Source organism: Sus scrofa, chromosome 13 (genome assembly GCF_054392235.1).
Source record: "Sus scrofa isolate SSC_HxYL_T2T_F1_AM1 chromosome 13, Sscrofa_HxYL_maternal_Yorkshire_Landrace_v2.0, whole genome shotgun sequence".
NCBI lineage: Eukaryota > Metazoa > Chordata > Mammalia > Artiodactyla > Suidae > Sus > Sus scrofa.
The window spans coordinates 217,358,978-217,383,805 of record NC_139395.1 but is presented as its reverse complement, the minus strand read 5'-3'; the positions used below and the strand labels follow the sequence as shown (position 1 = coordinate 217,383,805).

The 24,828-nt window shown below is 43.9% G+C and overlaps 1 protein-coding gene across 11 annotated transcripts in view; it reads left to right on the top strand.

The window, feature by feature from the left end:
- The window catches only part of ERG (ETS transcription factor ERG), a 304,031-nt gene extending 290,855 nt beyond the window's left edge, over positions 1–13,176 (top strand). For 10 of the 11 annotated variants that reach the window (XM_021068469.2, XM_021068468.2, XM_084986891.1 and 7 more), the window contains 2 exons: positions 270–317; positions 11,252–13,176. In XM_021068469.2, the coding sequence (XP_020924128.1) occupies positions 270–317; positions 11,252–11,772 (569 nt within the window). In that variant the 3' untranslated portion in view covers positions 11,773–13,176. 11 annotated transcript variants of the gene reach the window in all.
- Positions 13,177–24,828: the final 11,652 nt, after the last annotated feature.

Genomic DNA, 24,828 nt, shown 5'->3' with positions numbered 1-24,828 from the left:
TTGTCCTGTCTCTATCCTGGGCTAGAGGACACACGGGCTGGGTGTCTGGAACCTTGGGCCACATCTGAGCTCAGCCAGCAGCTGGGACACCTTTACCAAGAGGCTTCTCTCAGATCCCACGTGTTATCTTTTCTAAAACAGGAAGTGGTGCTGGGGGACTTTGGTGGGGGGACATTTTCAGCTCTGAAATCTGGAAACACCTGTGGGTCAGCATTATCTCTGCTCACAACCATAACTTTGGAATCTGACTTCTTTTCTTTTTGCCATAGATCCTTATCAGATTCTTGGACCGACAAGTAGCCGCCTTGCAAACCCAGGTGAGGTACTCTGATGAGTTTACTCTTACAAAGTTATCTTTTTTGGCAATAGCTATTTTGGAGGTGAAACTGGAAATCTTTTCAGCAGAACAAATTTCACTTGTAGGTCTTACTGGATTATCCACCTAAGTGGAAAAAAGTGGATCGGGTTATATATTCAAGAGTCAACTTCAGGATGTTTCCGTTATGGCTCAGCGCTAACAGACCCAATTAGTAGCCATGAGGATACAGGTTTAATCCCTGGCCTCGCTCAGTGGGTTAAGGATCTGGTATTGCCGTGAGCAGTGGTGTAGGTTGCAGACACAGCTCAGATCTGGTGTTGCCTTGGCTGTGGTGTAGGCCAGCAGGTGCAACTCTGATTCGACCCCCTAGCCTGGGTACCTCCATATGCCATAGATGTGGCCCTAAAAAGAAAAAAAAAGAAAAAGAAGAGTTAACTTCAGCACAGAGGACATCGCTACACAGTCAAAGCTGTATCAGTTTTCTAGGGCTGCTCTAACAAAGTGCCACAGAGCAGGGCCCTAGGCAACAGACATTTATTGTCTCCTGGTTCTAGAGGACAAACATCCAAAATCAAGATGTCAGGATTCCACTTAGGTGGATAATCCAGTAAGACCTACAACTGAAATTTGTTCTGCTGAAAAGATTTCCAGATGGTTTCCTCTGTGGTCTGGCAAGGAAGGATCTACTCCGTATCTCCCTCCTGGGCTTGTAGCTGGCCGTCTCCTACCTGTGTCTCTACCATCGTCCCTCTCTGTGTGTCTCTTTGTCCAAACTTCCCGTTTTATAAGGACACAGTCATGTTGGAGTAGTGCCCACTCAGATGACATTGCTTTAACTTGATGGCCTCTCTAAAGACCCTATTTCTAAATAATGTCCCATTCGGAGGTCCTGGGCAGACCCAACACATGAATTTGGGGGGAGGCCAGGGACATATTGCAGCCCATCACACAAGCAGATAAAACCATATCTTAAAAAGAAGAACCTTAATGACAAACAGGGGACTTCAGATCGAGGGCCATCTTCAATGAATGGTCTGTTTCTGAACTTAGCAGCCAGAAGAAAGTGCAGATTCTTAATGGGCCATGTGTAACCCGTCCCTTGCCAAGGATCGTCACCTGTCATTACGCCTCAGTGCCAACCCAATTGACTGATTTGTTTGTATTCAGATCAGAACCAGCTGTGCTGGCATCAGCTTCAGAAATTCACAGCATATGCTGCATATTCTCAACGGCCGATTCAGATGCCAAGATGTCATAGGCCGATTGCACATGCAAGCTGGAATGTCTGTTTCCTAAACATTGAGGCCAAAATGGGGTTGGAAATGGGAATATTTGGATTCAATTCGTGTACATCCCCACAGGGGACTCTATACTCTCGAAAACATAAAGTATCATCATTATCGAGTATCCACATTGCTGACATCACATTTGACTTAATGTTAACTAATTCAGCAGGTCTTCTGTAAGCAGCTGAGCAGTGAGAAGGGTCTGTGTAGTTTATGGCTCTACAGCCCAGACCCCCTGGCCTAGACCAGGTGCTCAGTAATTATTTGTTGAATAAATGAACACAAGGAGTAATGAGATATCAGCCTTGACGTTCAAGGAGCTTCCACTGGGGTGGAGAAATGGACGCAGGTTTTCCTCAGGATCCACCTGGTGGCAGCGTCCCCTGGGTCACCGGCCCCTCCCCTCCCTGTGCTCAGCTTTCCATGTCCAGCCTCCTCCATAACCATTCACATGAAAACGATGACTGTGTTGTGAGATGATTATTATCAGTCGGGCTTCAGGAAGAGTGATCTGTCAGCAGTGCTCAGGATAGACTAGGAAAGGGAAAAAGAACAGCAGCTGCAACACTCTGGGAGAGTTAATACAATAATGTGAAATAATACCCCCGATAGCTCCCAAGCCTGGGCATGTGCTCGCATCCCTGGTCCCCTCTCAGAAGAGCCCCGGGAGGTCGCTATCTTTATCCTACAGAAGAGACATCAGGAGTTCCCATTGTGACTCAGCGGTAGCGAGCCCGACTAGCATCCACGAGGATGCGGGTTCCATCCCTGGCCTCGCTCAGTGGGTTAAGGATCCAGTTTCCATGGGCTGTGGTGCAGGTCACAGATGCAGCTTGGACCTGGTGTTGCTATGGCTGTGGTGTTAGCTGGCAGCTGTGGCTCCAGTTTCACCCCTAGCCTGAGAACTTCCATGTGAGCCTGAAAAAAAGAAAGAAAGAAAAAAAAGGGGCATCAGAGGTCCAGACAATTAGGTAATTTTCCCTGGTCACACAGCCAACAAAAAGGGGGCTGATTTGAACCCCTACTCTGTCTCCAAAGTCCACTCGTAGTTTCTTGCCCTCAACTGCCAATGGAGTAAGAGTGAGGGAAGAGGAAGGCGTCAGAGAAAGAGGAGCAAGAGAATAGAAAAGAAGCAAACTATTATATTTAGAATAAGCAATAGGATAAGCATTTAGGATAAGCAACGAGGTCCCATGGTATAGCACAGAGAACTATATCCAGTCTCTCCCTCCGGATAGACAATGATGGAAGATAATATAAGAAAGGGAATATATATATATATATATATATATATATATATATATATATATATATGTATGACTGGGTCACCTTGCTGTACAGCAGAAATTGTAAATCAACTATACTTCAATTTAAAAAAAGTAAAAGAGAAGAAATGTATACACACATACAGGTATTTATAGTCAAACGTATATGACTGGGCAACTTTTCTGTGTAACATTGTAAGTCAACGTTACTTTAATTTTAATTTTTGTTATTATTATTTTTTGTATTTTTAGGGCTGCACCCACAGCATATGGAGGTTCCCAGGCTAGGGGTCAAATCAGAGCTGCAGCTGCTGGCCTGAGCCACAGCCATAGCAACACCAGATCCAAGCTGCCTCTGTGACCTACACCACAGCTCATGGCAATGCCAGATCCTTAACCCACTGAGCGAGGCCAGGGATGGAACCTACATCCTCATGGACGCTATTCAGATTCACGTCCACTGAGCCATGATGGGAACTCCTAAATCAACTACACTTTAATTTTTTTTAAAAGTAGAAAAAAAAATGTATATACACACACATGTGTATATATGTGACTTAGTGACTTCTGTACAATATTGTAAATCAACTCTAACTTTTAAAAAGTTAAGAAATACACACACACACACACACACACACACACACATACACACATATATGGGTCACTTTTCTGTACAGCAGAAACTGGCACAACATTTTAAATCGATGATACTTTAATAAAAATGATTTAAATTTTTTAAAAAAGAAACGAAGGATTTCCACTCAGTTTAACACCTATTTCAGTGCTCAGGATGGGTCTGAGGCGAGGTTGGTGATGAAGAGGAGAGAGGTGTCAATCTGTCCCAAAGGAAACAGACTAGCCCTTTCACTCGCACAAGGTGGCTAAAGCAAATACAAATCCATGCTGTGCTGTCACAGTCACATCTCAAGGCTTGGTTGGTGGTTTGGGGCCCAAGAAAGTTGCTGGCCCCTAAGCAGAAGGTTTTGTGTCTCCTTGCACTGTGCCCAGCAGCCCTAGGATGCCCACAGTGGTCAGAAGGACCTGAGGCAGAGCAGGGAGGAGACTACAGCTCCGTCACTGGCTGGAAGAATAAGTCTTGGTACCTAACAGGGCAGCAGACTGGTCCTGTGTGCAAAGATTGTACTTTCTGCCACGAAGACTGTGCCCACTGGGTCCAGGGAAAACGGCAACCTCCAGTGTTTGATTGGAAGATCAAGATTTATTTTACTTTATTTATCTTTCAGCATTTTTAATTGAAGTGTATAGTTGATTTACAATGTTGTATTAGTCTCAGATATACAGCAAAGTGATTCAGTGAGGTACCCACATACATATATGTAGACATATGTTCAGTTATATACATATATTTTCAGATTCTTTCCCATATAGGTTATTACAAAATATTGAGTATAGTTCCCTATACTACCTAGTATATCCTTGTTGCTTATCTATTTTATTTTATTTTTTGTCCTTTTTTTTTTTAAGGGATGCCCCGGTGGAATAAGGAGATTCCCAGGCTAGGGGTTGAATTGGAGCTATAGCCTCTGGCCCATGCCACAGCCACAGGAACGCCAGATCCAAGCTGCATCTGTGACCTACATCACAGCTCATGGCAACACTGGATCCTTAACTCACTGAGAAAGGCCAGGGATTGAACCTGTGTCTTCATGGATTCTAGTTGGATTCGTTTCTGCTGAGCCATGATGGGAACTCTGGCTATCTATTTTATATATATAATAGTGTGTATATATTAATCCCAAACTCCTAATTTATTCCTCCTTCCCACCTTGCCCCTTTGGTAACCATAAGTTTGTTTTCTATGTCTGTGAATCTGTTTCCTTTGTGTAGATATGTTCATTTGTATTATATTTTTAAAGTCCACATGTAATTGATATCATATGGCATTTGTCTTTCTCAGTCTGACTTATTTCACTTAGTATGACAATCTCTAGGTCCATCCATGTTGCTGCAAGTGGCATTCTTTCATTCTTTTTTATGGCTGAGTAGTATTCCATCATGCCTATATGTACCACATCTTCTTTATCCATTCTTCTTTCAGTGGACATTGAGGTTGTTTCCATGTGTTAGCTATTGTAAAGACTGCTGCTATGAACATTGCTGTGCATGTATCTTTTTTTTTTTTAATCCAGATGCCCAGGAGTGGGATTATAGGATCATATTTTTAGTAGTAGCTCTATTTTTAACTTTTTTTTAAGGAACCTCCCTGTTATTCTCCAGAGTGACTGAACCAGTTTACAGTCCCACCAACTGTATAAGAGGGTTTGCTGTTCTTCACACCCTCTCCAGCATTTATTATTTGTAGACTTTTGGTGATGGCCATTCTGACTGGCCTCATTGTCATTTTGATGTGCATTTCTCTAATAATTAGTGATTAGTTGAGCATCTTGTCATGTGCCTTTTGGTCAACCGTGTGTCTTCTTTGGAGAAATGTCTATTTAGATCTTTTGCCCGTTTGTGAATTCGGCCCTCTCGCCATCTCTCCTTGGCTGTGTGTCAGTTATAACCATGTGGCCTTTCTACCCTGAAACCAGACTATCTTTTATCTCTCTGTTAATGAGAAAGCTTCTTCCTGTTTGATTTTAGTGTCCCAATCTCTGATAAATAAATCCTTCACCACTTCAAATTGCTGCCTCTGCCCTTTACACAACACACACCTGTTATAAATGTTTTAAATGGAAAGATGACATCATATGGTGTGAAAGCCTGGAGGTGATAACAGCATGGCCACAACTCCATCCCAGAATGTCATTTGGGGTACCCTTTGGACCGTATTTCTCCCACTGAGAAGAGTGTGTCCCCGTATGATTGTGTCCTGGATCAGATATAAGCGACACAAACTCTGTAATCCCACCGGGACAGGCTGAACATTTAATGTGGCTCCTCTAATGAGTGGAAATTGCCTTTCTGCGAAAGAGCTTTCTTGGGAACAAGAGTTGGGCGACTCCCTTCCTGCTCACTGGATAGTTTTCATGGTGGGCATGAAAGTGTAACCTGCTTCATGCAGAACCGAAGACCAGTTAGGGACGTTTGGCCATTTGTTAGGAAGTGGGAGCGTCCAGTCTTCTGGGAACTTCCCAAGCTCCAGCCCAGGGAGGGGACAAAGGACTGGAGGGCGTTGTGGAGGGGTGTGCAGAAACCAAGCCTGAAAGTGGTGGTGTGCTGTGATTCGGCGCCAAGGCCTAGAGTCTGGGTTCCAGCCCTTGCTGACCTTAGCGAGACAAGTCACTCTACCTCTTTGAACCCTAAAGTGTTGTCTCTACAGTGGACTATCACAGGGTTCTGGGGGGGATTCAGTAAACACTGGGGAAGTGTTCAGAATGGTGCCTGGCCCAAGTCAACTTGCCATGATACCAAGATCACCCTGAGATCTCGTAGCTTCTGCATAGTCAGCATGGGGTTGGGGGGAGGGCAGTAGGTGTCTTCCTTTGGCATCTCCTGGCTGTAGGCAAGCAGTGTACCTATTTTTTTAGGGGTGCACCTGTGGCATATGGAGGTTCCAGGCTGAGGGTCGAATTAGAGCTGCGGCTGCCAGCCTGCCTACACCACAGCCACAGCAATGCCAGATCCGAGCTGCACCTGCGACCTACACCACAGCTCACAGCAACGCCGGATCCTTAACCCACTGAGCAAGGCCAGGGATCGAACCCGCGTCCTCATGGATACTAGTTGGGTTCATTTCTGCTGAGTCACGACAGGAACTCCTGGGATGTACCTGTTTTTAAACTCTGGTTTTCAGCTCAAACAAATCGTGATAAGAGCATTCATGTGCCAAGTTCACCCTCATGGTGGCCAGCCAAGATAGTACTACCGTCTTGATGGTATTACCATGGCCCCATTTTGCTCAGGGATACTGAGCACAGAGAGCTGGATAAGCTGCACAAAGTCTGGTAAGGGGCAGAGCCAGGATTCAGCTGAGACAGTGCCAACTCCGAAAGGGTGCTTCCAGCCACCAGGCTGTCCTGCCCCTGTGAGGAGTCCTGTCTGAGTCATACTGGGCCTGGGTAAAGCCTTCCATCTGGGACTTAGGCCCTCAGCCTTGATCTTGACCTGGTTAGAGGGGAGGGGGTCCAGGCTGTGCACAGGGGTTTTTCTGCAGCACCCCCAGCTACTGCAGAAAGTAGCTGAAATGACTGCCACTCTGGTGCTCTCTGGGCTCCTCTCTGCTTTATTCAAAGCTCTGTCCCTCTGTCAGCTGGCAGCCGAGTGCCCTGCCGGGGGGAGGGGACACCCCTCCTCCTTGACCCACAGCTGTGGAGTCGCTCCCGGCTCTGCTTTTCTCTGTGGTTTATAAACCGTTTAGAGGCTTTGCCCTTTTTTTTTTTACTCTGTCTGTACCTCTTTGCTTCTGAATTTCTCTTCTTTTCTTTTAATTGCTTTCGGAGACCACGTTGCTCCTGAAATTGACAGATTGCCTTCTGCCTTTTTTGAAGCCATTGCTCCTGAAATTGACAGATTGTCTTCTGCCTTTTTTGAAGCCACACCCCACACCCCTTCTTCCCATCGGGTCCTCCTGTAGGTGGGCAGCCTGCATCTTTGGGTTCCCTGCTGCCCCCATCCCTGCCTTTTTCACTAGTTACCCTGGACCAAACTAGAACAAAAGTAGCAGCTCCTTCCTGATTGTTTTCAGGGATGTTGTCAGGAGAGAGCCAGAAAATAGATGTGAGGCATTTTCCCAATAAAGGTAATTCATGAGATGTAGGAGGTGATGCCTTTTGATGGACAATCCTGTCTTCTAAGAACTCCCCCTTTTACTGGGTTTGGCCAGTGAGATGGTCAAGCCTCTCTTAGGCTGCCTAAATTGTAGGTATTTGTGTCGGGGAATCTCTATTCTATATTCTAAAACGCACCTTTAGCTCATAGTAAATGTTACTGTTTTGAGAGTAAGATAAAAATTTAGTAAATTGCCTTCGAAATTCTGTGGCCATGAGTAATTCGTTTTATTTACCTGTGGCTGTGACTTCTCCACGACCGCTGTGCATCCTTGAGAATTCGTGCACAGTGAGAAAATCGGCTCTTGACGGTGAAGAAAACGGATTTTGTTCTATTAAATTTAACAATAGGAGCTCCTGTTGTGGCTCAGTGGCTTAAGAACCCGACTAGTATCCTTGAGGATTCAATCTCTGGCCTTGCTCCCTGGATGAAGGTGTTGCCACAGGCTGCAGTGTAGGTCATAGATGTGGCTCTCAGATCCGGCATTGCCATGGCTCTGGCTGTGGTGTAGGCCGGCAGCTGCAGCTCAGATTTGACCCCTCGCCTGGGAACCTCCATAGGCTGCAGGGGCAGCCCTAAAAAAGAAAACATAAATACATTTAACAGTTAATTAGCTTGACCTAATGTTACATTTTGTAGCATCTACTTAAACATTCGTTGATTGACCTTTATGGTTTTATTCTCAGGTTTGTGAGCTGATGAATTTTATTTACAGATGTCTTATGCCCACCGGCTCTTGACATGCTGAAAATGCTCTGTGTCTAAAGGGCTGATGCATTAAATCCTCTAGGAAGAATTCCCTCGTCCCTCCTTTGAGGTTTAAGTTTCTAGCCATGAATTTCAGTCCCTGACATACTAGTTCTTCAGAAGCCAGAGAGACAGGAAGCCGCTCTCACCTGCTGGTTCTCTCTGGTACACAGTTACAAAGGAAGTGGCAGGGACAGATTCCCAAGAGACAGTGCCAAGGTTTGAATAGATGCCAAGTGTAATTTGGGCTGTGTAGGAAGATCTGTGTATTTATACAAAATCTGTGGGGTTGCTTTCTCCATGGGAGGAGGTTGACAGTGAATATTTATTTTCAAACGCTATGTGTTTATATCAAAACACGTTAGAGTCTTCAGTCAAAAATCCATGTTTTTCCCTATTCCCAGGTCATATATGGAATTTTTTTTTCAAGTAGTAATCCTTTGGTTACAATACATAGACTGAAACCATATGGTTTTCTCAAACTCTTCTTTGTATTTTAAAAACATGCATATTAATGAAATGTTGGGGGCAGCAAACCTTGATTGAGAACAGTTTGAAAATGTGGTTCCGAAAAAGCAAAGGCTTCCACTGCGATGAACTACAAGCTGTTAATGCATTTCAAATGTGTGGCTAGACCGAAAATGATCATTTTCCAGAACGTGTTCAGAAAAGGCTGACCTTTCTCACGATGCTGGGCATGGATGAATTCACAGACATGTCCCTCTCTATGCAGCCAACGTGGAAACAAGGCTTTCTGAGTTGGATGGTGCTTCTGGGGAGCTAGTGGGATGCATTTAGAGAAAGCATATTTTTAATTGATTTTTACGTTTCATCAGTTCCTTGCGTCATAGCAGGTTTTTTTTTTTTTGGTAATGAGCCCAAGGCGGTGTTCTAGCTGGAGTTTGGGAGGAAAGACTTGCCCCCTGTCCCTTTTCAGAGCTTTTAAAATATGCTTAACACAGCTTAACTTCTCCTGGTATTCAGTGGCTATTGGCATGCTTTTCCACTTCAAGGATCCATCATCTTTTAAAATATTGTAGCACTGTAGAGGCTAGAATGATTTGCTTGGATTTTTCTCTGAATTTAATAAAACATGAAAGCCACAGCTCTAGGCTTCCACTGGGATCGAGAGAGTCCTGACTCTTTGCACCCAATCAGATGGGATCCCATTGACACGGAGTCATATCCAGCTCCCCAGAGGCCTTGCAGTCACTCCGTGTTGCAGCTTTTTTCTGTTGGAAACTATGTTTAACACAATTGGCATTGCAAAGGCAGGGGCAACACATGGATTTCCGTTAAGATGCATTTGCCTAAATACTGGAAAGGGGTGATCTGGTTTGAAACAGAGCCAACTTTTTTCTAAACTTCCTCATTTCGAGTGGGTTAATTCTGTTCTAGGAAAAGTTTTGACAGAATGGCTTTCTGAGCGCCGGCCAAATGTTAGGTTAGAAATAACGGTGTTTACTTCCATTCTCTATTTTTTTTCCATACGCTTTTCGAAGTTCATTTCCTAAATCTGACTTTTATTATTGTACGTGACCTCGCCAGTATAAACGGTATTAAGTCATTATTGCCAGCCGCATAACAGCACTTTCGGCCTCACAAAAATAGGAAAAATAAGCCCTTCCACCCCCCAAATACAAGAGTTGACCTGACTGCTCTTCTGAGGAAGTCAGAAATGCATGGGAGCAACTTGACCTCTGCCCCATGGGAATTCTTTGCATTCCATCAAGGACTTGGGTCTGTAGGTCAGCCTGAGAGTCACCAAGGAGCCTCATCTTAGACCAGCTTCCTTCGACACAGAGCTTGGGCGCAGGTTACCTGTGCAAGTGATGAATGAAGCCCATGTTGTCGGGAGAGAGGGCGTGAGGATGCAGCATAGGGCAGGGGAGAATTAAAGACGCTTGGGGTCTTAGCTGGAACCTTGCTTCGGTCTGATTTCTGGGGGGCTCTGGGCGTGAACAGCATCACAGAATTGGTCCCTCTTTGAAGCAAGGGGCTGGCCCTGGTACCCTGTGTCAGTCCGCTGGGCTGTGGGCTGCCAGGGGGTGCGAGAGGCAGCTCCTGTTCAGCCAAGGGCAGTGCTCTGGAGCAGAGGGGGTGCTGGAAGGCCAGAGCAGCTGCAGGATGGGTGCACAGCCTGGAAAAGGAGACGTGGGTGCAGAGATGCAGGACCCACTTCTCTCCCTGAAGGAAGATGCCTTTAGCGCAGAGCCTGTTCTCACTGGCATTTTAAAAAATAATTCAGTGAATCTTATTATATTTATAGTTGTACAACCATCACCACCATCTAATTTTATTTATTTATTTATTTAAAATGAGGGCACCTGGACTTTATTTGGCAGGTAATGAGGAGCTATTGATGTTTCTTGAGTACCTGACAGACATGGAACATGTGTTTTTCGATTGGAAGAGGCTTTAGATGATAAGAGCCAAGTTATCACTCTGTACACTTTGAGGTATTTGACACAGCGTTAGCCTGTAATCAATGTATGACAATATTTTCCATTTTTTCTTTCTTTCCTTTTTTTTTTTTTAGGGCTGCACCTGCAACATAGAGAGGTTCCCAGGCTGGGGGTCAACTCGGAGCTGCCCCAGCAACACTGGATCTAAGCCACATTGGCAGCCTGCACCGCAGCTTGTGGCAATGCTGGATCTTTAACCCACTGAGCCAGGCCAGGGATTGAACCCAAATCCTTATGGATACTAGTCGGGTTCCTAACCCCCTGAGCCACAACGGGAATGCCTACAACCTAATTTCAGAACGTGTCCATCCCAAACCCCAGTCCAGTCTCTCTTTTCCCCCCATCCTGTGCCCTTGGGTAACCCTAAGTTTTTCAAAGTTTTCTCACTGGTATGTCTCCCCCCCACCCCTCACCCCCCCCCCCGCCCCGCCCCCTCAGGGAGTGGACAGATCCAGCTGTGGCAGTTTCTCCTGGAGCTCCTGTCGGACAGCTCCAACTCCAGCTGCATCACCTGGGAAGGCACCAACGGGGAGTTCAAGATGACGGATCCGGATGAGGTGGCCCGGCGCTGGGGAGAACGGAAAAGCAAACCCAACATGAACTATGACAAACTCAGCCGTGCCCTCCGTTACTACTATGACAAAAACATCATGACCAAAGTCCACGGGAAGCGCTACGCCTACAAGTTTGACTTCCACGGCATCGCCCAGGCCCTCCAGCCCCACCCTCCCGAGTCGTCTCTGTACAAGTACCCCTCGGACCTCCCGTACATGGGCTCCTATCACGCCCACCCGCAGAAGATGAACTTTGTGGGCCCGCACCCTCCGGCCCTCCCCGTGACGTCATCCAGTTTCTTCGCTGCGCCCAACCCCTACTGGAATTCACCCACGGGGGGCATCTACCCTAACACTAGGCTGCCAGCCAGTCATATGCCTTCCCACCTGGGCACTTACTACTAAGGACCAGAGAGAGGGCGTTCCCAGCAACACACAGTCACCAGTCAATTGCCACCAACTCTGTCAGAGACCATGAATCAAAAGTGCCTCAACAGGAATGACAACACTTGGCCGGGGGGCCCGTGGTAAGAAGCCAGGGGAGCAAATCCAAAGACATAGTGGGAGGGAGTGACTAAAGTATTAACGACAGATGAAGAGGATGCTACAGATATAAGGGGACATGGACATTTAATCCGGACCAACCTTGCAAAAGACATTGTAAGTAGAAGCATGAAGCCATCAGGACAACGTGCCAAAGAACATGCTCGGAACAAGTGGATAAACGTTAGAGCAGCCGCGGAGATCCTGCGCGAGCCAACTGGGATTAAACTCGAGCAACAGCGATCACACAGTCTGAACCTAACACGCCCTTTCTAATGTCATTTTAAGAAAAACTACCTGTATTTAAAGAGAGAAACATATCAGAAAACAGAAAAAAAAGAAAAGAAAAGAGAAACCGTAGCCCGTCAACGACGTTGACCTGGAACTCATTGGCACTTGGTGTTTTGGGTGACCTGAGATGCGTTCCATTTGATGGAGAGCTGTCAGCTCTCTCCAACTGTGAAGACAACCCAACGCTTCCAGCTCCTTTGCAATAGGACAGGACTCTGAGCCGAACGGTGGGGTGGGGCTGCGGTCGTGGACGGAGGGCGAGCCTGCGGATGTAGACAGAGGGCTGGAGCAGGTGGCAGAGGCGGAGAAGGAGGAGGCAAGGCCTGGGACTGGGAGAGAAACTTCTCGAGCAGTGAAGACTGGACTTAGGATGGGTTGGGACCACGGAGAAGGCATGAGGGAAATTTAAGGCTTAAGGAGGTCCGTGTGATGCCAAATCCAGGGTTAGGAGGAAGGACACAGCGTCACGGGGCAGGGCAGGTGGTAGATCTCAGAAACAAAATCAAGCATCTCTTTTTTTTTTATCAAAAGAAAAATTGTAACTGGAATTGTATGATATTTTTTTAAAAAAAAACATTCAGGACCTCATCCTTAGGTGGGGGCTCTGCTCTCCACGGGGTCAAGTAAGAGCTGGCCCTCTGGGCTACCACAATCTGAAATCAGCGAGGCATCGGGGTTAGGCGGGCTCGTTTTCCTTTTGAGTCGCGAACGCTGTGCGTTTGTCAGAGTGAAGTATACAAGTCAATGGGTTTTTTTTTCCTTTTTATATAATAATTATATAACTTATGCATTTATACACTACGAGTTGATCTCGGCCAGCCAAAGATACACGACAAAAAGAGACAATCAATGATATAATGTGGCCTTGAACTTTAACTCTGTATGCTTAATGTTTACAATATGAAGTTATTAGTTCTTAGAATGCAGAATGTATGTAATAAAATAAGCTTGGCCTAGCATGGCAAATCAGATTTATCCAGGAGTCTGCATTTGCACTTTTTTAGTGACTAAAGTTGCCTAATAGAAACTTGTGCTGAACCAGGGTGGGTTCGGGGTTATAGTTTTACTTTGTCCAGGAACTTGTGCAAGAAAGAGCCAAACAAATGGCACGTTTGGCACCCAAACAGTGTTGGCCTCTGGAGGGGCCTTCTGGCCAGCCCCTTCTTATTCCTGGCCCCATCTGGAGCAGAAGGACCAGAGGTTTCACATGGGAACCTCCAGAAAGAGGCTTCTAAACCAGGGGTTGTCGTTGAGAAATTCCAGATCCACACCCAGCCACAAATCAGCCATGATCATACAACATCCCCTGGGTGGTGAGCAAGCTGTTACTCTCAATGTAACTGCATTACACTTGGCAAATAAAGCATCATGGAGAGCTGCATTGTCCCCCTTTAATGAGACAAGGGACAGCTTCTAAATTTGCCACTTGGCTTCTCCATCAAGAGGATCCCACCAGGTGGATGGTGGCCTGGACCTTCCCACGCCAGGAGAATCTGGGTACCAGGGTTTGGGATTCACCAGCCCTGAGCCTGACATATTATCAGACACTGTTTATTTCTCTGATCTGAAATCAACTCCCTTGACATCTTTTCTCTCCTGTGTGCCACCAATGATGCCAGCCTTGGCCAAGGTGAAGGCAGTTTGGGAGGTGGGAGGCAGGGCCGTGTGAGTGGCTTTGCAAGACTGAGCAGCCTCTAGGCCTGAGTCCGTTTCTGAATTGGCCCATCTCCTAGCTGCTTGAGGGCTTGTTTTGCACTCTGTAATCCTTCTGTGATGATTAAATGACGTTGCCAAACCTCTGTGCTCTGGATATTTCGGCCGTGGTCTTTAAAAGCTGGTAGGATCCAATTACCAAAGCTGCAGACACTCGGCATTACTTGGATTAAAAGAAGTCCAACCATCAATCAATTACGGCAGCTTGGGAAAGATCTGCAAAGTGCCTGTAACTCCTTAGGGAAGATAAATAAGTAAAAGCGTAAAAGCTGACCCCGCTGGGGTGACAGTGTTTTTGGATGGAAAAGATCCAGTCATCTTTGTTTTGGAATGCAAAGTTGAAGCACACCTACATTCTGTATGCAAAGAGACATTTACTCAGATAGTCACACAATTCCCCACTTTCAGGATTGTATCATGAGCAAAGTCATAAAGACAAGACACAATTCTCATATTCGATTTTAACAGATGTTTTCAGTTAGCGTCCCCAGCCTCCCCCCATCCCCCCTCCCGATTATTAGCAAACTTTATGACAAGCATGAGCAACTGGGATCATTTTGGATAACATGATAATGCTGAGTTCTCCCCAATAAGTGATTCAATTATATCTTAAAATAACATTCACTGTCTGCTCCTGCAGAATCAAATTCCAAAGCAGTCTCCAATTCGTATTCATAATTACATCAAGCACCGTTCCCTCACTGCTTCTCCCATCTCTCGGTCTGCCCTGATGGACACGCATGATCCTGCAGGGCCTCACTTCTGCTGGCAAGAGATGTGCTCTTGCTTTTTTTTGTTTTAAATGGACTTTTGGGATTTGTATGTGGTGGGGTCTCTGAGGATTCCCAAATCTCAGTCAAGACTTCATTTTTGCTCCTGGCTTGATGGCCTTGCTGCATGTCAAGGGGGCCATGATGGAGTGATTTGTCAGGACTCCTGCAGGTAGAGGACTTTCTGCTTCTACAGAGCACCTCTGTAGGGCTGTAGCACCTGCCACTTGGGAACAAGGGCCTGCAGGGGCTTCCATAGCAGGGAGGTGCAGCAGAGACCAGACCACTAACACGTGGCTAAAGAGAACAACATTGTTTTTAGAAAGTGTGGTTTAATTGGTCTTCCATCATTCCACCCAAGTAGAAGTTCTGAGATAACTACTCAGAGGATGAAAAACACTTTGGACTACTCAAAGGTATGTTAAGTCCTGGTCCTTCTTTCTATGGTTGGTTTAAAAAATCTTGGTGAAATGTTTTCATGTCGAATGGGGAAAGAGTTGGCTATGGACATCAAATATTTAAAATATCTAGCATTCCTTCATTAATCATAAAGCATCAGTTCTCAAAGTGGGATCCCAGGGTCAGCAGCAGCCTCACCTGGGGACTTGTTAAATATGCAGATTCTCAGGCCCCATCTCAGAGCTGCTGGGTCAGAGGTCAGGAACTCTGGAGGTGAGGCTCAGCCATCAGACATGTTGAAATTTAGGAACCACTGCAACAGAGGAAAAGATAATTTGTGTCTATGTGTGGAATGTCCTGTGTGAAATTGTAATTCCATAACACTTTTTTTTCCTGTGGCCACATGAAAATCAACCATCAGGGAGGCCAGTTTACTCTGGGATATGATCCCGACTTATGCCCCTTCTGAACAGCTCTCCTTCCCATTGTTAACTCATCTCTGTGTATTAGTCATCTACCACTGAGTAACAAATTACTGCAAACTCAGTGACTAGAAACAGCATACATCTACAATCCAACTGTTTCTGTGGCTCAGGAGTGCCAGCTTATCTGGTCTTCTGCTCAGGGTCTCCCCAGGCTAAAATCAGGGAATCAGCTAGAACTGTGATCTTCTCTGAGGATGGGGTCCTTCCTTTTTCAAGCTTACTGCTTGTTAGCATCTTTATTTCCTTGTGGTTGCAGGACTGAAGTCCTATTTCCTTACTGGCCATCACCAGGAACCACTCTCAAGTCTTAGAGGCCACTTGAGGTCTTTGCCTCATGGATGTCTCCACAACAAGGCAGTTGTCCTTCAGGGCCAGTAGGAGAACCTCTCTCATTTCAAATCTCTGACTTCTTTTACGTACTCACCTGATTAGGTCAGGCCCACCCAGGAGCATTTTCTTTTTTTATTAATGCAGAGTCTACTGATGAGGGGCATTAATTTTATCTGAAAAATTCCTTTTGGCACAAAAGTAACCTAATTATGGAAGTAATAACCCATCGTGTTCACAGGTCGAGTTTACACTCAAATAGAGAGGATTCTATGGGGCATGTATATCAAAGGATGGGAATCTAAGGAGTCATCTTGGAATTCTGCCTATACAGTACAGACACCATGGATATACTGCCTGTTTTCTAGCATCTTCTAAAATCCTTTAGCCATCAAACATTTTATTTTATTTCTTTTTTTTCAGGGCCACACCTGTGACATATGGAAGTTCCCAGGCTAGGGGTTGAATCAGAACTGCAGCTTTGGGCTTATGCAATGCCACAGCAACACCAGATCTGAGCCACATCTGTGATCTACATCACAGTTCACAGCAATGCCAGATCCTTAACCCACGGAGCAAGTCCAGGGATCGAACCTGCATCCTCATGGACACTATGTGGGGTTCCTAACCCACGGAGCCACAACAGGAACTCCAAACCTTTTAAACACACATTGCTCAAGAGTCAGCCTCAACTCAGCAGCACTATATACCTGAAGCCCTGGGCTCCAGGGCTGCGTTTCCATGCGCAGTGTGGACTTCTTTGAACAAGTCTATTGGTCTTAATCTGACGAGTCTGGAAACATTTATGTTGACAATGTAAAGACTAATGCTCACTTTTTCATAGGGTTTACATATTCTTTTGATTCTATTGAAAAGGCAGCCCAACTTCATTCCATAAAGAAATTGCTACACAAACTCTTCTAGCTTATAGGTTTTATTTTCAATTAATTTATAAAGTGAAATGGTTTCATTTGTTTTCTCATAAAAAGTTGTGGTTTTTTTGCAAGATATTCTGTCAAGTCAAGCCTTGATATTATTTAATTGTCATCTGTGTCAGAATATGTTGAATTACAGATATATGCAGGGAGCATGCTAAAGGTAAGAACTTTATGAAAAAAAGAAAGAGGAGTTTTTTTGTGGTTCATAGACACATAGCAGGTTGTCTAAAGAGAATAATACAAAAATGGTAGTGAGTATTTTATTCTAAGAGGACTTCATAAAACAATTTTGAGATTTTACAAGGTCATGACTGGTTGAGTGAGCATGGCCAGAGAAGTGATTAAAAGATCAATTACCCATCTGGAAGAGAGGTCCTGGATCAGACTTCAGACCTCTGCCCTTGACCTTACTTATTCCTTACTAGGGTAAAGACAGAGGGTGTCTTCATATACACTGAAGGCAACTCCAGATGCTGTGGGCTGAAAGGAAAATAGGTTACCTGACAATTTCAGGATCCTGAAGAGTAAGCTGAAGGGGTGGCCAAGTTTAATAGACTTAACTGGAGCTTAATGATGGTAGCATGTGCCTCACATTCAAAACATCTGAGAGGTGGAGGGACCAAAAGCGCACGTGAAAAGCACTTCCGTGTTTTGGAAAAGACACCAGTGCTATGGAGAATACACAATATTTAATGAGCTAAGGGGCAGGGGCAGACACGGTGCTAAGCACTTCAAGTGCATTGTCTCATTACTCTTTCTAATTGTCCTCACGATACCAATTGAAAATAAAAAATCCTGACACTCAGATTGAACAATTTACTTAGCTCCCCCCGAGGTAAGAGAGTGAACTAATGCTTGTCCCAGTACTGACTCCCACGCCTCTATTCTTTTGTTGTTGTTGTTATTGTGTCCATGGCCTGTGGAAGCTCCTGGGCCAAGGATGGAACCTGTGCCACAGCAGTGACTTGAGCCACAGCTGTGACAATGCTAGATCCTTAACTGCTAGGCCACCAGGAAACTCTCTAAATCTCTAGTTTTAATCTTAAACTCTGTTGTCTCACATTGAGAGGACATGGGAGTGTGACATGACTGCCCAATCATAGGTTGTATTTTATATAAAGATCGTGCAAGTGAACTTATTTATGCTCTTTTGACTGGATTCAACATCACTTCTGGACACACACTTGCCGAGGCACATGGGTTAGCTAGAACAAGCCTAATAGAGATGAGAGGAATGAAGGAGCCCAAGGTTATGCCATGGAAGAGTAGCTGAAGGGACTGTCCAGTGTTTCTTCTGTGAGCAGGATTACATTTATGGTCTATCATTCCAGGATCCAACATGGTACATGGTCATATTTAGCTGTGAGCACAGATGAATATTCAGAAAGTAACTACGTGGATCAAATGTGGAAGGAAGGCCCACTGGCCGGAGGAAAGGGAGAACTTTTTAACGGTCAGAGGAGCGCCATATGGAATGGTCAACCCTTTGCCCAGGAGTTGCTGGATGTGGGTGTTCAGGTGTGATGACAATTTGCCCGATATTTAGAAGCACTTAGTAGGTGCACTACTTGACTGTTTAGGGCCTTTTCGGTTCTATGCATTTCAGGTTCTGCAAAATGGTGAAATGTCCTGTGTGTACATGGATGATCCCGGGAAAGGGTATGAAGTGCATGGTATCTTGGAAGCCTCCCCCTTGGTATCACCTAGTCCCAAGGGCAGGAGCACAGGTGGGGGTTAAACATTATGTAGGCACTGGAATCCCCCCAGATTTGCTTGTCTTGCGGTTTTCTGTCTCCAGTTGACTCGAGCCCACTTTGCTCAATAGTTAAAATGTCATATCTGTTCAACACTGCAGAGCCCTGGTGAATGGGGAGAGGCAGCCAGCTGGTGGGACCGATGACCTTCCCGTCCACACTTTCTGACTTAAGAGGAAGGCAGCCCCACTGCAACACTCTTCCATAAAAGCACACATCGTGGGGGCTGGTCACAGCCTGCTCAGCATTAGTCGTGGCTCTGCTAAAAGAGCACAGGGCTGCCCCAGGGGGCCTCCACTCAGCTCCAGACTGACCGTTTCCACCTCCCAGCAGGCACTGGGGGCTGGGAGCCAAGGCTGGCTTTCCACTTAAGCTTCTAAGGAGGGGGTGGGAGCAAAGGTTAAATATGTAAGAAAGAATTTGTGCTAGAAGTTATAAATCCATTTGGAAAGGTCTCTTGACCAGAAGACCAGGATATTCAAAGCAGCAGAAAGTGATCGGGGCTTAGAGTCCTTCCTTCCTTCTGAGAGGGTGATACCCATGGAGACAGGAACCAATTTCCTGCAGGGTACGTCCCACCTCTTCCTGTGAGGGAGCAGAAGGAGTAGGGAGGAGCCGGCGTAACTGTGGGAAAGGACCACAGTGTGGGAAATACATACGCATCGTGGGGAAACATGCATAGTGGGAGATAATGGTTCCATTCTAACAACGGGACCTATCTCAGCTTGATCAATCCCACAGGTAATTCTCTAATTCTGAGGAAATCTCTGCTCTCATCATATTTTCGAACTTGAGATTCTGCATCTATCCATGCCTCCTTCTGTTTACAATTAAGTGGCACATTTCAAAGTGGGATTGTGCAGTGGTCACTGGGTTTCAAACACACCGTCTGGTCATGCTCACTGGATAGCTGCCTAGTTCCAGTTAAGAAAACCCTAACAGGTATTCTGTACCATTGACTCAGTGAAGACTAAGCACTGGTTAAGCTACTTTTATCCAAGTTCACATGGCTGTTGATTGGCAAGGGCAGGATGTGAAGCAGAACTGACTCCAAAGTTTCTATTTCTAGTTGCTGTGCTGCTCTACATTTCAGAGAAAGCTGAACTAAGAGTAAGACCATAGAGGGAGTTCCCTGTGGTGCAGTGGGTTAAGGATCCAGTGATGCTGCAGCTCCACAGCTGCATAGTCCATCGCAGCTGTGCTCAGATTCCATCCCCAGCCCAGGAACTTCCATGCGCCGTGTGTGTGGCCAAAAAAGAGTAAGATCATAAATGGGCAAATAAATAATTACTCATATGATGGTGGGAATCTGAGTAAGGCAGGAAGAAACTATTAGGAGGGGAGGAGAGTTGGAGAAAGGCTGAACTCTAAGTTAGTGTGTGATGGCCAGTTGTATGTGTGTGTGCCGGGGGGGAGGGGTCAGCAAGAGACTGAACTATAGTGATTACTGGTGGCAAAGACATATGAATCATTTATAAAAATCTTCATTGATAGGCTTATTAGGCAAATTTCAGCACATTTAAGGATTAAAATGCTAAAGTACCAACTCTGACCAAAAGCAGTTATGCTAGATATCAATTAAAAAGTTAAATAGAAAAATTCTACTCAAGAAACACACCAGTGTTTCCAAAAAATTATAATAATAAATTATAATGGAAACTGGAAAATATTTATAACCTAATAGAATAAAAATACATATCAAAACTTGTGAGATGTAACTAAAGCACAATGCAGAAAGAAATTTATAGTCAAATATTTATATCAAAATAGAAAAGTTAATAACAATTAATCAAATATCCATTTTTAAAAGTTAGTATGAGAACAACAAAACAAACAAAAAGCAAAATTAGCCAAAAAGAGAGAGAAGGCACACATAAATAACATTAATAATGAAAAGAGAAGTGAAAGTGGTTGAAGAGACTTTTTTTTTTTTTTTGTCTTGTCTTTTTGCTATTTCTTGGGCTGCTCCCACGGCATATGGAGGTTCCCAGGCTAGGGGTCTAATCAGAGCTGTAGCCACCAGCCTACGCCAGAGCCACAGCAACGCGGGATCCGAGCCGCGTCTGCAACCTATACCACAGCTCACGGCAATGCCGGATCGTTAACCCACTGAGCAAGGGCAGGGACCAAACCCGCAACCTCATGGTTCCTAGTCGGATTCGTTAACCACTGTGCCATGATGGGAACTCCTGAAGAGACTTTTTAAAAACTTAGGGGGTATTGCAAACCAATTTATGCCTATTCATTTGAAAATTAGATTGAGCTGACAAATTCTTGTAAAAAAAAGCGTACCACTCAAAAAGAAGCAGAAAGTGTAAATAGTCTTACAGCCATTAAAGACATTGAATTAGTAGTTAAAAAAACTTCCCATGAAGAAACCTACCATAAGTCAGATGGCTTCATCAATGCAGTTGACCACATATTCAAGGTACAAATAATTCCAAAATTCCCAAAGTATTGTGGGTGATATAGAAAGAAGAAACACTTCCCAATACAATTTGTAATGCTGACATAACAGTAATAACAAAAGTTGACAGAGATAGTACAAAAAGGACAATCACACTTGTGACTAAGATGCAAAAATATTAAACCAAATGTTAGCTGATGGAATTCAGCCATGTGTAACAAAACACATTATAACCAGGTTGGGCTTATCAAAATAATGCAAAGAAAATCAATTAACGTAACTGCCACATGAGCACATTATAGAAGCAAAACATGATCATTTGATAAAGACAATATATTTAATATAATCAAACATCTGTATATTATCTTTCAGCAAACTGAGAATAGAATGTGACTTCTTTAACCTGTTAATAATATCTATAGAAACATACAGCAAAGGTCACAAAGGTTTAACATTGAAAGCATTTTCATTAATGTCAAACATAAGACAAAGATGCTTACTATTTTTCCTTTTTAATTTATATTTTAAAATTTTATTAAAGTATAGTTGATTTACAATATTGTGTTAATTTCTGCTCTAGAGCAGCATAATTCAGTTATACCTGCATATATAGAATATATTTTTGTTCATGTTCTTTTTCATGATGGTTCATCACAGAATATTGAAGACACTTCCCAATGCTTTACAGTAGGACCTTGTTGTTTATCCACCTGGTACATAAAAGTCTGCCTCTTCTAATCTCCCAATCCTTCCCTCCCCTACCCACCTTCCCTCTTGGCAACCAAAAGTCTGTTCTCTATATCTGTGAGTCTGTTTTTGTCTCATAGATACGTTAATTTGTATATTTTCCTCTTTTTGTGTGTCCTTTTTAGGGCTGCACCACAGCATATGGAGGTTCCCAGGCTAGGGATTAAATTGGAGCTGTAGCTGCTGGCCTACACCACAGCCACAGCAATGCAGGATCTGAGCCGCATCTTCGATCTACACCACAGCTCAGGGCAACACCATGTCCTTAATCTACTGAGCGGGGCCAGGGATCGAACCCATGTCATCATGGATCTAGTCGGGTTTGTTAACCACTGAGCCACAATAGGAGCTCCGATTTAAATATTTTCTATTCCACATATAAGTGATATTAATTATATTTGTCTTTCTCTGATTTACTTCACTTAGTATGGTAATCTCTAGGTCCATCCATGTTGCTACAAATGACATTATTTCATTCTTCTTGATGACTGGAGATATGTATATCCCACATCTTTTTCCATTCATCTGTCAATGGACATATAGGTTGTTTCCATATCTTGGCTATTGTAAGTAGTGTTGCTGTGAACATAGAGGAGCATGTACCTTTTCAAATTAGAGCTTTACCTGTGTACATGCCCAGGACTGGGATTGCTGGATCATGTGCAAAGATGCCTACTATTAGCATTCTTATGCAACATAATTTCGGAAGTTCTCACCAGAACACTAGAGAAAAACACAAGAAAAAAGGAAACAAAAACAGAATTATTGGAAAGAAGGAAACAGATATTTCATTATTCAGAAAAAAAAACTATGGCTGTGCATGTAGAAAATCCAAACTAATCCTTAGGTTAATTTTTTAAATTGATAAGAGTCTTAGCAAAATCACTGAAATAAAAATTCAATTGTATTTCTACATACTTAACACCTAAGTTTAGAAATGTAAACAAATATTATTTTATTAAATATAAAATATTATTTATAATAACATAAAATTATTCTTAGTACCTAACAATAAGTCTAATAAATGTATGCAAGGTTTCGACAGGGAAAATAATAAACCTTCACTGAGAGACATAGGAGAAAATTTAAATAAGAGATGGCTCATGTTCATGGAGTGGATGGTTTGGTATTTTAAGGATGTTCATTATTTGCAAATTCTGGAAATTCACTGAAATTCCCATCAAAAACTCCCAGCAGTTTTTTTTTTTTTCTTTTAACTGTTCTGGCTGATTTTAGAATTTACACAGGGAGCCAGATTAGCCAAGACCCCGTCGAAGAGAATGCAGTCTATATTTTGTGGATTTTGTACTTCCAGACACTAAATCTTACAAAGCTGTAGTAATTAAGGATCACAGTGTGAGGTGGCTCAAAAAGAGGCAGATGAGTGGAATGGAAGAAAAGTCCATAAGCAAACACAACATATATGAACACCTGATGGAATCGGAAACGATACTGAAGATCAGGGCAGAAAGAATGGAGCTGAAACAACTGGAAATCTATACTGGCAAAAACATGATGGAGTTTTACTTAATACCACACAAAAAAATCAATCACGTGTGGTTAAGGACGGGAATTTAAAATGCAAAGGTACAAAGTTTCAAAGATCCTCCAGAAAAAAATATCTTCATAACCTTGAGTTACCCAAGAATTCTTTAAACAGGACAAAAAATAAAAATAAAAAAAATAAAAGAAATAGAAGAAACCTTGATTTTCATTAATGAAATATCTGTCTAGAGATATCATAACAGCACACTCTGGGAGAAGATACTTCTAACACATACAACTTGCCAAGCACTGCAGCCAGGGGATGCATAGCTATTATAAATCAAGAAGAAAAAACAATATAAAACTATGTGAAAGAATTGAATAGCTCCTTCCTCAAGAGTGGAAACTTAAGGACAATAAATATAGGGACAGTGATACCAGCTCTTGGTAATCAATGACATGTAAATTAAAACCGAAATGATACTCATTTTATACCCACTATATTGGCATACCTTTAAAAGTCCAATCGAGAGCGATGATGGTGGGGGTGTGAAACGGGAGAGCTCGCATCCACTCCGAGCAGGTGTGCGATTGGTACCATCTCTTTGAAAAGAACTTGCTGTTCTTTGGCACTCGCTGTAGAACAAATGAAGTGTATACTCAAAATCCAGGTAGGGAAATTCCAAAGGAAACCAGGAACATGTCACAAGTCCACTAGGACGCATGGACCTCAGCATCCCTGCAAGCAAGCTTGTCATAAGAACAACTGGAAACAACCCAAGAATCCATCCACGTAAGATCAGATAAGCCAAGTTTTAGCTCATCCACATAATGGAAATGGAGAAAGCAACGAGTGCAACTTGCCAGTTTAATTCTGAAAGTGATGAGGCAAATAGCAGGAAAACATCCATAATATGGCTTCCTTTATCTAGATTTCAAAAGCAGGCAAAGACAAACCATAGATTTTTCAGAGATCATGCAGAGATGTTCAAAACGAGGAATAAAACAAGGGACTGATTATTTCAAAGTCAAGATAGTTATTACCTCTCAGTGGGAAGAGAGAGATGAGGTCAAGGAGGAGAGAGATGAGGTCAAGGAGGAGAGAGATGAGGTCAAGGAGGGAAACAGGTATTTTAAAAGCCTAGTAAGGTTCTTTTTTTCCATTGTGGGAGTTCTTTCTTTATTTGCTATGTATATTCATTCTAATTGCTATTCAATGCATATTGTGTATCTGCTAATTTAATTTTTTTTAAACCTTTTTAGCACCGCACCCAGGGCATATAGAAGTTCCCAAGCCAGGGGGTCAAATCAGAGCTGCAGCTGCCGGCCTACACCGCGGCCACAGTAATGCCAGATCTGAACCCTGTCTGTGACCTACACCACCGCTCAGGCCAAAACCAGATCCCCAGCCCTCTGAGCGAGGCCAGGGATTGAACCTGCATCCACATGGATACTAGTCAGGTTCATTTCTGCTGGGCCACAACGGAAACTCCCTATGCAAATGTTTTTTCAAACTTGATGACAGAAAAAGGATAAACACACACAGAGGCATAGTTTCACAGCCCCCAGCAGCGCGCTGTTGGAGCAGCGTTGCGAAATGCA